The 15888-nt window shown below is 31.7% G+C and overlaps 2 protein-coding genes across 2 annotated transcripts; one reads left to right on the top strand and one right to left on the bottom strand.

Annotated features, from left to right (window-relative positions):
* LOC134711604 (thymidylate kinase-like) lies at positions 1–7376 on the top strand. Its single transcript, XM_063572300.1, has 5 exons — positions 1–393; positions 2988–3096; positions 5086–5176; positions 5815–6003; positions 6637–7376. The coding sequence occupies exons 1-5, from the start codon at positions 165–167 to the stop codon at positions 6751–6753; spliced, it is 735 nt and encodes a 244-aa protein (XP_063428370.1). The 5' UTR covers positions 1–164; the 3' UTR covers positions 6754–7376.
* Positions 7377–11922: 4546 nt separating this feature from the next.
* Positions 11923–15271, bottom strand: LOC134710819 (17S U2 SnRNP complex component HTATSF1-like). The gene is made up of 5 exons (XM_063571216.1): positions 15232–15271; positions 13492–13604; positions 12883–13065; positions 12441–12507; positions 11923–12386 (listed from the first exon to the last, which is right to left on the bottom strand). Exons 1-5 carry the CDS (start codon positions 15269–15271, stop codon positions 11923–11925), a joined length of 867 nt encoding a protein of 288 aa, XP_063427286.1.
* Between the last annotated feature and the right edge of the window lie 617 nt (positions 15272–15888).

The raw sequence follows: 15888 nt of genomic DNA, 5'->3' as shown, positions 1-15888 counted from the left end.
AAAAATCCGAATGGATGATCGACCAAAACGATTTTTTTTTAACTTCTGTTAATTATAATTTTGGAACCATTCAAACGAGATAAATCAAAACATATTATTCATATAGTAGAAAATGGTGTAAAAGAAAGGTTTTAGTGTGAAAAGTTTGTTATAAATGTTTCAATATGAGACTAGCTGCTTTGCTTGTTCAGGCACTGGTAAAAGTTAGAAGTGTTCCGATAAATTTGGCGCAAAATTTAAAAAGAACATTGATGATGCCGTCGACAGCTGAAGTTAGAGGAGCTCTTATTGTATTTGAAGGATGTGATCATAGTGGCAAAACAACTCAATGTAAAAAACTTGTTGCAGCTTTGAATGAAAAGGGAATTAAAACGGAAGCCATGCGTTTTCCAGGTAGTTTGAGGCAAACATCAAAACATCAGTTTGCCGCTTTATTTTAAAGAAATTTGATTTATAAATGTGAAATACTTGCACTGCAGCACGCCCCTATGAGGGTCCTCAACATTTGACACAAAGTTTGATCTTGTTCTGCTTACATAGTTCTGTTTAATGTCCTGACCAATATAATAAAATTGAGAATGGAAATGGGGAATGTGTCAAAGAGACAACAATTAATTATAGTCTATAACACTATGTTATATGGAGATATAATAGTGATCCGGCTATGAACGATTGGACTGTGTAATATATATAGTAAACTACGTTTACATGGTGATGGATTAGTCCGCATGCTGTATATATGTTACTGTGATATAAATCATTATAATAACTACCTACGTATATTGATTTTATGAGTGCCCGGTGTGTAAGGGTTAGGGTGCAAATAAGGGTGCAAATTGGAATTACGCTATAGAAGCGAAGCTCCTGCTAGAGGAGGAAGATAAAGACTAGCTAAGCAAAGCAAAGCAACAACCCGACCAAAATAAAAAAAACACAACAGCAGAAGGTCACCAACAGGTCTTCAATGTAGCGAGAAATTCCCGCACCCGGAGGCGTCCTTCAGCTGGCCCCTAAACAAATATATACTAGTTCAGTGATAATGAACGCCATACTACATGTACTAATTTCCAAATTGTACACAAGAAACTAAAATTTAAAAAATACAAGACTAACAAAGGCCAGAGGCTCCTGACTTGGGACAGGCGCAAAAATGCGGCGGGGTTAAACTATTTTTTTCTTATTTTATTGACACTGACTAGTGATAGTGATTAAAATAGTCATTCTGTATTCTTCAACAATGGGCAAAACGGATACTGCACAGTGAGCTATACACCTTATCACTATTTGGAAATCAGTCTAAGTTGACCTGAGAATTATCTGCCCACTTGAACTATTGATGTCATACAACAAGTTAAAGTCTTCATGTAGGTATTTTGTATAGACGTATTTAAACTTGTATGCAAATTTGTCCGCCATTACGTAAAATCCCACAGGTTCCCGTAAACTTTGACATCAGAATATAAAATATTTGACGTCATATTTTAAAAGTGATTGTTGTTTGACGTCAAAAGGTGTTTTGGGGTAGATCTAAGGTCATTCGGAGGCAAGATTCAGCTAAATACCAAAAGTGTAAATACGTTTATTTATATGACGCCCAAATTTTATGGGAACCTTTGTTATGTCCAGGAATGGCGAACAAATAGCAATAAGGTGTATTCTAAAAGGCCTGGAAATAACAAATTGGAAACAGTTCAAGGAAAGAATCTAACGGCCAATTTTATATACAAAAGTTAAACTAAAATATATTAATCAGTACACATCCAACATGCATCCAATGGATTTAGTGTAAAGATGTGATTAACATTTAATAAGTTAAAACATCAACTCTCTGCAATGACAAAATATAGGTATCAACACCTTGTTGGACATAAAATGATCATATACATGTATGTGTATAACCATGATAACATAAACAATAATATTTAGGTTTCATTTAATGATACATTTGTACATGTAACATGTATACAATGTAACAATACCAATATGTATACTGTCATAAAAAAAATGTTGAATTGACCACTGTTAAGAATATCTAAAAAAAAATACATTGATATACTGATTTATAGCTGAATTTAGGAGCTCGTTCATGTCAGTATAAAACAACATTTGATTACCATACCAATTTGGATTGATGATCTCCTGTTTGTAATAAGTTTTCTACTGAGAGTGAGGTGCAATCAAACTTCCAAACCAAATCTTTTAATCAAGAATTTAGTGAAGGATTTTTAAACTGTAAATTCAGAAATTATTGCAATGTTTTTAACATTCAAACACATCCATGGTAAAATATGAATACATTGTATATTGCCAGGGCTGTTCGGATCATACTCCCACGTCATATGCTTTTTCATGAATGAGGTGCTAGATGTCATAGAATGGAGACATAAATGTATGAATATAGGCATTTTACAGGAAAATACACGCTTGTGAAACCGAAAATCATCACAACTAGAAAACATAACCAAGCGATTGCCAAAATATGGTATAAATGTGATATAAGCAATTTTTTTTTATACATATAAGACAAAAAGTAAATTATCATTTAATTTCCTCCAAAAACGATCTAAATACATTATGGTAAATAGTTTTAGCATGTCACTAATTCAGTTTGCTCCGTCCTTTTACTCCTAGTTGATAGTGCATTTATTTATGGTAACAGCAAATATTTTCCTCCACCTAGAGTGCTTTGATCCAAAATAATTGCTGTATTTGTTCTATTAGAATCAAAATAATTGATATATATTCATGATGTTACAGCAGTGTAGAAAATCTCAGATGTAACAAATTGTGATAAAAACACTAAGATGTGTCCATGCTGGTAAGAGATGATATATCTATATGTACATGTACATGTTGTCATAAATATATGTACATGCATATGTGACACTTTAATACAATATTTTATAACTTACAAATAGGCTGCTGTAACTACATTGTATAAAATTTCAGATTGCCTTGATGAAATATTTGAATTGTTTTCTTTGTAGACAGAACAACAACAATTGGTAAAATGATTGATGGTTACCTTAGTAACAAATGTGAAATAGAAGATCATTCAGTTCATCTTCTATTTTCAGCCAACAGATGGGAAATGGTGTAAGTTTGACATTCATTGACATTTGCATGTTACATTTTTTTAAATTTTAGTATAGGTTTGCTAATTACAAAGGTTAAGTAAAAACTTAATATACATGTACAGAATAGAATAGAAAAATGTTTTATTGCTAATCACAGCACCCAAAGCTAAGCTGAATAATTAGGGCCCCGACTTTAGTCGGGTCGCCCTATAGTGATCAGTCTGTCCGTCTGTCAGTCCGTCTGTCCGTCCGTAACACTTTAACTTTGTGTCCACTCCATATCTAGAAAACCATTATGATTTCATACTTTATACTTTACATGTTTATTAACCACCACCAAAGGGCGTGTCATGATGTATGTACAACTTTCTAGGTCAAAGGTCAAGGTAAAAAAAACTTTGGTTTCAGTTGACAACCCTGTGTCCTGTGGTGATGATCGTGTCCGCTCTATATCTTGAGAACCCTTATGATTTCAAAGTTTATACTTGACATCCATTTAAACCAACACCAGAGGGTGTGTCATGATGTCTGTACAACTTCCTAGGTCAAGGTCAAGGTCAAAAACTTTGGTTTCAGTTGACAACCCTGTGTCCTGTGATGAAGATCGTGTCTGCTACATATCTAGATAACCGTTATGATTTTATACTTAATACTTAACATGTTTATTAACCAACACCAGAGGGTGTGTCATGATGTTTGTACAACTGTCTAGGTCAAAGGTCAAGGTCAAAAACTTTGGTTTCAGTTGACAACCCTGTGTCCTGTGGTGAAGATCATGTCCGCTCCATATCTGGATAACCTTTATGATTTCAAAGTTTATACTTGACATCCATTTTAACCACCATCAGAGGGCATGTCATGATGTATGTACAACTTCCTAGGTCAAAGGTCAAGGTAAAAAAACTTTGGTTTTAGTTGACAACCCTGTGTCCTGAGTTGAAGATTGTGTCCGCTCTATATCTTGGGAACCGTTATGATTTCAAATATTATACTTGACATCCATTTTAACCAACACCAGAGGGTGTGTCATGATGTATGTACAACTTCCTAGGTCAAAGGTCTGTCTATCTGTTGGTCTGTCCATCGCTTACAATTTTGATTCACACTATATTTATTTACCCACCTTTATTGACAGCGGGGCCCACAGAGATGGCTTCCATCTCAATGATATCTAGTTACATTAAATTTATTTACAATGATAACATTACAATGATTGTTTTAAACAAATACTGATAAAAAAAAAACCCACCAGGAAAACAGTACAAACACATTTTTTTGTAAATCCCCTAAAAATCGATTAAGACCAGCAATATGAAGCCACTGGTATAGTAACAATATAAAATGTATACTTCTTATTAGAAATAAATGAAATATATACATTTGGATTTCTGTTTACAAATTTTTTAGTTATAAAATGTTATAGATATGTTTGTTTATATATGATTTTTACAAACACTATAGGCTGTACAGCATTTTTATTTGGTCAATTACCGGTACTATTGGCTCCTGGCAGCATATTTCTGTTCATTAAATGTTGCATTATACATGTCCAGCTCCATAGCATCCAACATGTACATACTGATACATACATGTACATTGTTGTATGTACTTTTGATCAACAGTGTTTTATGATAAATAATGTGTGAATGTACACAAGTTCATGAAGTTGGTAAATAATCATCCATTTGAGCACATGGAAAGTTAAGGTGGTCAGAACCATAGGTTAATGTTCTTTGCAATATTTTTGGATTTGCAATACTCTAAAGTGCCAAAATGTACATGTAATAGCTTTTTACATATAATCATTTTAAGACCATATATTTTGTGAATGTTTAGATACCTTTTGTGTCTGAATTAAAAAAAAAAATTTAACCTTGTTATATTTTCAAACTGAAATTGCATGAGAAAATTAATATTGTATCTCTTACTACGATAGATATTATTAAACATCCCTGAATATAGGTCAAAGCTACAATTTGTTGTATCTATTAGTTCACTTGTATTTCAGGCCTAAAATGAAATCCATGTTAGAAGCGGGGACTACTTTGATAGTGGACAGATATGCTTTTTCTGGTGTGGCATTTACAGCAGCTAAAGAGGTACTGTTACCTTGTAATGTAAATTTAATTTAATCATGCTCTATTTCGATTATCTCAAAATTTGTTATATATAGACACATACATGAGCATGTAGATCTATAGATATAAGATGTGGTATGAATAGAATAGAAAGGAATATTTTTATTCACGGGCCCCAGGAGGGCATACAAACAATATCATAAATAATAACATGTGCATTACATTTGTACATAGACAATAGATATATACATGTATGTAACATGTGTAATAAAAAAAATATATACTACAGGAAATACACTTGACAATATAATAGCAATATATTATAATTTAATTAACACTGTTGACATTGGCATTGGTATGAGTGCCAATAAGACAACTCTCCATCCAAGTCACAATTGGTAAAAAGTAAACTATTATTATAGGTCAAAGATCATCCTTCAACATATTCCTCATGTCATTAATGCTTTTGATGAACAGTTTCCACTTAAATATTGTTACCTGTAATTGGTTTTCTGTAAAGTACTGTATAAAAAATAAGTTTTGTGATTCTGAATAAATAAAAATTTACAGTTTCAAAATGTTCTATGTGTTAACATTTTATAATATTTTAGAGACATTTTATATGACGTTTGTTAAATAAAATATGTTATTTATAATAGGGGTTTGATATGAATTGGTGTAAACAGCCAGATGTTGGTTTACCAAAACCAGACAGAGTTATCTACCTTACATTAAGTACAGACGAGGCTGCAGCTAGAGGAACATTTGGAAAAGAGAGATATGAAAAAACAGAATTTCAACAAAAAGTCTCAACAAATTTTGAAAAGTTGAAAGATTCAACATGGCAGGTAATGTATTTTCATGTGCTGGTAACCATGGTAACCAGCTATTAAAAGTTGTGATTCCATATTTTTCTTCATTTATAAAATACCAATGCTGCTGACAGAGAACATCAGCAGTGATAGTTTATCTTATAAGATAAGTAATAGAATTTCAGTTAATAGACTTACATCAGGATCATACTGTTATATTATTTATACATATACATACAATGTCATGATAGTGATTTCAACTCTGAAGATCAGCTACACACAAACTTGAATTTAATTCATCTCTAGAGGGACAAGTTTTGAATCAATTTATTACATCTTTTGTTGCGCACACATCTACCAAGCAAAGAAAAACTGCTCCTAAAAATGAAAGTTTCTCACACTGAAGTAGTGTAACCTCTGCTCATTTGCACAAATAGTTATTGATGCAGCAAGAGGATTAAGTACCCCTGATTTCAATCTGCTGCAGGCATGTGGATTTATAACTTTTACATATGTATACATTTGAAAATACCAAAGCAGTTAAGAATTATTTTAAGTGTGCCTCTGTCTACGGTAACCAGGTTGTGTTTTAACAATGCATATTTATAACCATTCAATCATGTATTAAGAAGATAAGTATTAATAAAAATATTATATTATCTATTGTAGGAAGTTGAAGCTGACAAGTCTATAGAAGATCTACACAGAGAAATTCTAGTGATTACCCAAAACATTATTGAAGAATCTGGTCATAAACCTTTACAACAATTATGGTCAGATAAATAGAGTTCAGGTTGCAAAACAAAATCAAATTTAAAGAGGGGATGACTAGTTTTGAAGAATTTGGGATAAAGGGGTAAAAAAAAGTAGGGATGATGATTATTTGCGGTAAAATTGAGTTGAGATCTGGGAAAAAGAGGGGGAGTGGGTAAAAATAACAACAAAGCTCAAATGATTAAACTTGTTCACAAGTTTGTCAAGATTGAAACATGCAGAATGTGCAGTATTAATTATTTTGACAGATTCTATTTGAGTAACTCAATTTGAGGCTTATTAGGAATATTGACCTATCATAATTAGATAAATTGTGTATATTATCCAGGTTATATGAAGGATATCCATTTTATGTAATAAAGTCCTACCATTTAGAGCCTTTTAAATTCTAGAATGTTTGTATAAACATTAAAAATATTCCCCTCACATAGTGTACTTATTTTGATGTTTTTTGTAAATTGTAAATGTCTTAGTATAGCATGACTCATTTATTTCACAATGTTATTTATATAATTTGATCATTAAATATGATCATAAATTATTAAGTCTGATACAATTAGTTTTCTGTGATATTGTTTATGGTATTATGTTGATTACATCATTATACTTTAGAATAAATATTTTGTAGAATTGTATTTGTTAGAAATACTTACTTGGCATAGTTTAGGTTCAGGTTTTCCTCTCTTCGTTTGTTTTTCCTTTCATCCATCAGTTTGTCTGTCTGTCCTGCTTCAGGTTTTAATTTTTGGTCGAGGTAGTTTTTGATAAATTTGAAGTCCAAGCAAATGGAAACTTGGTACACCTGTTCCTTATGATATGAGCTTTCTAATTTTAATGACGAATTAGAGATTTTCCCTCTTTTTTTCACAGTTCACTGAAAATAGAAAGTGATAGTGTGGATGGGGCATCTATGTACTGGGGACACATTCTTGTTGTTCATATATTTCCCCACTCTACATGTGTTGCAACAGACTTATTACTTACAAAAAATTAAAAATGATATTTGATGAGAGTATATGAATGTCTGATGATACCTTAGTCTGGGAAAAAATCATTTATTTATTAGTTGTAATTTTGGCTTTGAACTAGCTTTTATCAACTGCTTGTACTCTTATATGTGTGCTTTGGGTTTATTGTTTTATATTAGTTGGTGTGTTTGTACTTCTTATACATTTCATTGAGGTCCAGACATTGGCAACTAATTTTTGTCTCGCCTGTAAAGAAAGTTGCAGTATGTAAGACCTAGTGATAACTATCAGGTGATGGTGAAATCTTTTTGTATAAAGCTTTATATTTTAGAAGGTAGAAGACCAGAATACTTCATATCTGTATGCAGATACCTTATGTTACAAAATTTCTTCTGTTACACGTCTTTGACCTCATTTTCATAGTTAAGTGGAAAAAATGAGTTTGTAATGTACATTTCTAACTTATTATGAGTAATATGATAACTATTTTGTAAACGTGTTCCTTGCAACCTATACATCTTTGTCGGACAGGATTCACCTGAACTTGACCTCATTTTATGGATCAGTGATCAAGGTTAAAAGTCAAGTGATTAGGTCAGTTTCTTAAATCCTATATTCGGTAGGATAACTATGTTGTGTATGGAATGACTGCAATGGGTACATGTCAGTCTGGCAGGTTGTATCTGACCTTGACCTAATTTTCATGGTTCATTGGTCATGTGAAGTTTTTGTTTTAAGTACTTAAAGTAGCTGGTCAGCTATATTTAGTGTATGGAATTTAATGTAAGCTTCATCATTCTAGCCAGTATCATTTGACATTGACCTCATTTTTATGGTTCATTGGTTAATAATACATTTTTCTAAATTTGCCAGTCTTATCAGATACTATACTAGTATTTAAAGCAACAAGTCAACTATATTTGGTGACAATTGCAGGATTGTAAGGTGTTCATGTCGGTCTTGCTTGGTTCATCTGACCATGACCTCATTATCATATAACATTGATAATCTTAAGGATCATGTGATGTTTGTGGTAAAGACTTACAACATAAATCAAATAAGGAAAACCGGTTTGACATTTCAGAGAATGTTCTTGTTTAAGAATGGATAAAATGCCAAATAATTTCTGATATTACAGTACAAATAAGTTTGAGGACAACACTTAAATTAAAATTAATTATGTTTTTATGCCCCACCTACGATAGTAGAGGGACATTATGTTTTCTGGTCTGTGCCTCCGTTTGTCAGTCGGTCCGTTTGCTTCAGGTTAAAGTTTTTGGTCAATGTAGTTTTTGAAGAAATTGAAGTCCAATGAACTTGAAACTTAGTACACATGTTCCCCATGATATGATCTTTCTAATTTTAATGCCAAATTTTAGTTTTGACCCCAATTTCATGGTCTACTGAACATAGAAAATGATACTGCTAAGTTCAGGTTAAAGTTTTTGGTCAAGGTAGTTTTTGATGAAGTTAAAGTTACATCAACTTGAAACTTAGTACACATGTTCCCTATGATATGATTTTTCTAATTTTAATTCCAAATTAAAGTTTTGACCCCAATTTTCACGGTCCACTGAACATAGAAAATGATAGTGCGAGTGGGGCATCCGTGTACTATGGACACATTCTTGTTTTTGGTAGTGAAAATAGACTATTGTCTTTATATGAAGACTTTTGACTTGCGATTATAAATGTTTTGTCTGACAGGTTTCCTATCATGTAAGTAAGTAGTAAGTATTATGTATAAAAGAGGGACAAAAGATACCAGACAGTCAAACTGATAGAAGACAAAACAAAACAGACAAATAATAGTACAGAAGACAAAACAAAACAGACACATATTAGTACAGAAGACAAAACAAAACAAGACACATAATAGTACAGAAGACAAAACAAAACAGACAAATAATAGGAAACTAGACTAAGTAACACAAACCCAACCAAAAAATGGTGGGTGATCTCTGGTGCTCTGGAAGGGTAAGCAGATCCTGCTCCACATGGTTTCATAAGTTTCATAACATTTGGCGGCGGCCTCAATTACCAAGTGGTCTTTGTAGTTCTACTACTGTAATTACTAGCCAGTCAACACTGAGGTGAATTCAAACCCCACTAATGTGGGTGCACTCTTGACTCCATTCTGTATTGACCAGGATTGTCAGTTTTCCAATCAAAAGTCGGTTGTTTTCTCTGGCTTCCTCCACCGATAAAGACTGGCAGCCACGAAAAAGCTCAAAAGTAGCATTAAAACACCAACACTCAATCAATCAATCAATCATAACATTCAGTTGAAGCAACTTTAAGTTAGAGAGAACAGAAATTAGAGGCACAACTCTAGAACGCTTAAGTGACAACAACAATATTTTTGAACTGTATTGTGGTAATACCAATTGTGTAGAAGTTTCTTAACATTTGTTCAAGGCAAGTTAAAGTAAGAGAATGGAGACAAAAATTCTGAAATTTTTCCATTTGAAAAAGGACAACTCTAGAGCTTATAAAGTGACGCCACCAAAATTCAAACTTGATCTGTGTTTTGTGGTAATAAGCATTGCGTTATATAAGTTTCAAAACAATTGGTTGAGACATCTTAAGTTAGAGAACAGAACCCAACTTTGGGACATACTAACAAGGATAAAACTTAATGGCTCCTAAGTTTATAATGTTCAAATGAGCAAGCAATACAATGTCTATTGTGAAATTAGAATTGAGATAACAGACATTACAATTTCACCTAAAGTCTCCATGCACCAGTTCCAAGTCAGATGCCTGGTTAGTAGTTATATGTCATATGTAGACTGGGTTATTTAGAGCTTGACATAATGAAAAGACACCTGTTCTTTGTTCAGGATGTACTTTGGTGATCTAAGGTAAAACTAAATAAATCAAGAATTCAAAATTGATACTGTAAGCTGGAAGAGTATTAATTAAAGATCAAAATAAGCTTTAAATATTGATAGGTCACGGAGCTCCTTTTCGAGGTATTTGATTTAAAAAATATGGCAAGAAAAGGCAGACTCTTGAGTTTTACCTTATATTTGCATTGGTATTATTTGGGTCTCAAATCAAAAGAAAAAAAATCAAGAATCTGCTTAAAATTTGTCAAATGACCTTTTATGAGCTATAATAGCTGCTATATAGTCCTATGTTGAAAGAGAAAAAGGTGTTGTTATGGGGCAAAATATTTTACCTTGTTAGGAGTCAAACATTTTACACTTATTCCATTTCAAAACCTCACCTAAGTACATCCTTAAATGTAAAGTCTATCTCTAGTTGTATTTTGGTTTTATTTGTCATTACGTCTTATTATCCATACCTAGGCTATATATAAGAATAAGTATATCTGGAATAAACTTTATTAATAAAATATAATATTTATCAATATAAAACATCTTATGAAAATAATGAACTATGGGGAAAATAAAACGTGGAAACATATGAAACTAACAACATTCTCTTAAAACTTATCAAATAAAACAGTAAACATGTAATGATGATTTCATACTGCTGCCTTACCAATTCTGCTGCATATAATGATAAAATATGAAACAGTTGTAAATTCTGAATGATGTTCAATTAGTAAGATGTGACCAAAACCTAATTTCACTGCATCTTCTTAAAATCAAACACAAAAATGTATCAAAAGAATAAACAGTGATGATGAATGTACAAAAATACACTAAAAACATATATGGAATTTATTATTTCAATATGGTTACACAAATCATATAAACACACAAAAAATACATTTTTAACGTAGAGCAGTTTTAATAATAAACCATTTAAGCTTAAATACTTGTCAAGATCTAAATAGTATACTAAAAATTTACAAAAAAAACTTTACCTTAGATGACAACAGTAAAATTGATTGAGGGAAGCAGATAACATGTGTGTCATCCTAAGGGTACATACATATGTTTTTATAAGGCAATTTGGTCTGCTTAATTATGGGGTATCTAGGGCCCTCCATACCTTTCTACTGTACACACTACAAATACATATAGCACTAAGACATATACAAACATATTTTCAAGAACAATTCTTCAACTTCTTTTAACTATAAAAAAATATTCTTGCTATTTAATTTGAATGTATTAAAGCAATCCATATAAACATAATTACTGCAACTGCAATTATGTATTTAATAAAACACAATCAACTGTCTGAAGCATTCATAGTTACTATCATATAAGCAAAGATAAATCAGGCTCCAATACAATTATGCTGCTTCTATTTCATTGACTTTTTCTGTCAGGTCTGATTTACATTCCACAGACTCCTCAGCAATTTTATTTTCAGATTCTTCCTCCTTTTGAAGCTCTGTAGAATCATTTGTTCCAATAGTTCCCTCCTTAGTTTTTCCTGTTTTCTTCATGTCTCCATCCTCCATTTTAGTATCAAGTACCTTTTCATTAGATTCTGTTTCCATTAATTCAACTTTTCCCTTCAATTCCTTATTTCCTTTCATTGTAGTTTTCTTCTTTGGTTCATCTTTTAAATTTTGTTTAGCATCAGACACATACACATTTGAATCGGTTGCATTTTGATCACATTTTCCATTTGTATCTTGATCAGTTGTTTTCAGCTCATTCAAATCCTCTGATGCCTGTTTGGCCTTTTCCTCTTTTTCAGGGGCTTCTTGTCTTTCGCTCTTTATCTTTTTCTGAATTTCATCTTTCCCATCTTATGTTTTAATTTCATCACTCTGTGAAGAAGATTGTAAACTACTGATCTGACTTGCGGTTTCATCAGAATCAAAACCAGAGTCGCTCTTTATTTCCTCTGTTAAACTTTGTCCATCACCCTGCAACAATAGAAGGTACAATTATCATGCTATATAAATTACATTTAGTGGGGAACTATTAGCTATTGATTTCTGTTTATTTTTGTAAGTTTTAAGCTGACATGTATGTGTTTTCAATTTAAACCTAATATTTTAAAATCATTTAACCAATTTTGAAGATTGAGACGTGTAGATACCCTTTGAACAAGTTTAGTATTTAGTATTTTTCCATTTCTAAGCTTCATAATTGTTTTCTTCTTTGGTTCATCTTTTAAATTTTGTTTAGCATCAGACACATCCACACTTGAATCAGTTGAATTTTGATCACATTTTACATTTGTATCTTTGTCAGTTGTTTAATTTCAGCTCATTCAAATCTCCTGATATATTTTCAGCCTCTTCATTTTCTTCAAGGGCTTCTGGTCGTTTGTTCTTAATATTTTTCTGAATTCCATCTTTTCCATCATGTGTTGTAGTTTCATCACTCTGAGAAGAAGATTGTGAACTACTGATCTGACTTGTGGTTTCATCAGAATCAAAACCGCTCTTTATTTCCTCTGTTAAACTTTGTCCATCACCCTGCAATGATAGAAGTTACATTTATCATGCTATCAAAATTACTATTGGTAAGGAACTATCCAATATTGATTTCTTTTCATTTTTGTAGGTTTAAAGCTATTTCTGTGTTTTCAATTTAAACCTAATATTTAAAAATTTAACACATATGGATTTCTTTATTTCCTTTGATAATATTCAGTCCTGTGACAAAATTATGATCTTAATTAATTTATTGCATATTTCTTAATTTGAGATAAAAAATAAGAAGATGTGGTATGATGGCCAATTAAAACTCTCCACCAGAGGCCAAATGACATAGATTTATGCAGAGTATATGTCACTGTTAGGCCTTAAAGAATGAACATTTGACAGTGAGTATGATTTTGAACACTATATATAGGTAAGTAAAATGAGCAGAAATATTTCTACATTTATAGTTTTTTTCACCTCATAAGTCCATGGTGGTGGTGGTTGATCAGTGCATCTTCTTAAAGCAAACTTCCACACCAAAAGCCCAGACTGACCAGTTGTTGACCAATATTTCTCTACAGTGTATAAACCTTAAACATAAATAATGTACAAATATTTTTATGTATATCTATTAAGTTTAGGTGAAAACAAAATTTAAGTGTTTCATTCTTTGAACATAACAAAGAAATGAATATTTCAACTTTGTCATCATGTAGCTGTAAACAATACATTCTCAAGCCTTTGTTTGTCTTGTATGATTTTAATTTTAGTTAATTTATGTTTGGAAGTTTAGTATGACGTCCATTATCACTGAACTACACATTTTTGTTTAGGGGCCAGCTATAATACACATCTCAATTTTTGTTAAAATCAAACTAAGTTTAATTTTGGACCCTTTGGACTTTAATGTAGACCAATTTGAAAACAGGACCAACAAGAATCTACATACACAGTTAGATTTGGCATATCAAAGAACCCCATTTATTCAATTTTTGATAAAATCAAACAAAGTTTGATTTTGGACCCTTATTTGGACCAACTTGAAAACTGTGCGAATAATCAAAAATCTAAGTTCATTTTTAGATTCAGAATATCTAAGAACCCCAAGGATTCAATTTTTGTCAAAATCAAACTAAGTTTAATTTTGGACCCTTTGGACCTTAATGTAGACCAATTTGAAAACAACACCAAAAATTAAGAATCCACATACACAGTTAGATTCGGCATATCAAAGAATCCCAATTATTCAATTTTGGATGAAATCAAACAAAGTTTAATTTTGGACCCTGTGTGCCCCTTATTCCTAAACTGTTAGGACCAAAACTCCCAAAATCAATACCAACCTTCCTTTTATGGTCATAAACCTTGTGTTGAAATTTCATAGATTTCTATTTACTTATACTAAAGTTATGGTACGAAAACCAAAAAAAAATGCTTATTTGGACCCCTTTTTGGACCCTAATTCCTAAACTGTAAGGACCAAAACGCCCAAAATCAATACCAATCTTCCTTTCGTGGTCATAAACCTTCTGATTAAATTTCATAGATTTCCATTCACTAATACTAAAGTTATGGTGCAAAAAAGTTGATTCAACTACTATTCTATACAAAGAAAGATAACTCCAATTGATTTCTATTTACTCAAAAACAAAGAAAAATGCTTGTTTGGACCCCTTTTTGGCCCCCTTATTTCTAAACTGTTAGAACCAAAACTCTCAAAATCAATCCCAACCTTCCTTTTGTGGTTATAAACCTTGTGTCAAAATTTCATAGATTTCTATTTACTTAAACTAAAGTTACTGGGTAAAAAAAAAGAATATGCTTATTTGGGCCCTTTTTGGCCCCTAATTCCTAAAATGTTGGGATAAAAACTCCCAAAATCAATCCCAACCTTCCTTTTGTGGTCATAAACCTTGTGTTAAAATTTCATAGATTTCTATTCCCTTTAACTAAAGTTAGAGTGCGAAAACTAAAAGTATTTGGACGACAACGACTCCAACGTGATAGCAATATACGACGAAAATTTTTCAAATTTTGCAGTCGTATAAAAACTGAATGCTTTGATTTTTTTTTATACTTTTCATCCTTTATGAATTTTTTCAATGGGAGATAACTCAAAAACTTTATGTAGAAATAAAAGTATTCCATAAACCAGTATACATATATTTATATATAAACATTTTATACATATCTGAACAAAAGTGTGCAATCACTCACTTAGACTTTTGTTCAAAATAAAAGTTATGAATGAAACCATTTTTTCTTCAAGTTGTGTATTACATTATAAATATTTAATTTTTCTTAATTTAACAAGCACTTGTCTATAAGAAATACTATATTATTAACAGGGTATATGTATACTAGGTAAGGGATAATTGTGTGTATACATTTTTTCCAATTGGCAAAATTTTATGTATATTTAGATCAATTAAATATGTTTAGATCCCCAGTAATAACATGGCCAGAGGGGCTGTAATTGTAAGGCGAGTGGGAACAGTCACATGTCTGAGGTTTTTTAAGGTTTTGTTTTAAATCAAGGTCCTGTAATGCTTGTTTATAGTTAAATATTTTGGATGCAATGGTTTTGGTGTAACTGTAGGATACAATAGGAACAAACTGATTTTGAAAATAAATAGGAATTTTAGATGTTACCTCCTTGTGATGTAGAACATTGCTGATGTTGATTGCATCAATTCCTCTATTGGTAAAGTAAACAGAAAGGAATTTCCTCTTTTCCTCATGTAAAGGTTCCTAATTACTGGTTTAAAGAGACCGAAAAGAGCTACATCACAAATTATACTGACAAGTCTTTATTGGAGAAAATGTATTGGTGCCTCCTTTGTCAAGTGCATAATCTTTCAAACATTTTAGAAA

Source organism: Mytilus trossulus, chromosome 3 (assembly GCF_036588685.1).
Source record: "Mytilus trossulus isolate FHL-02 chromosome 3, PNRI_Mtr1.1.1.hap1, whole genome shotgun sequence".
In the NCBI taxonomy this organism is placed as follows: Eukaryota; Metazoa; Mollusca; class Bivalvia; order Mytilida; family Mytilidae; genus Mytilus; species Mytilus trossulus.
Note: the sequence above shows the minus strand (reverse complement) of the source record. Positions and strands in the feature narration are given on the sequence as shown.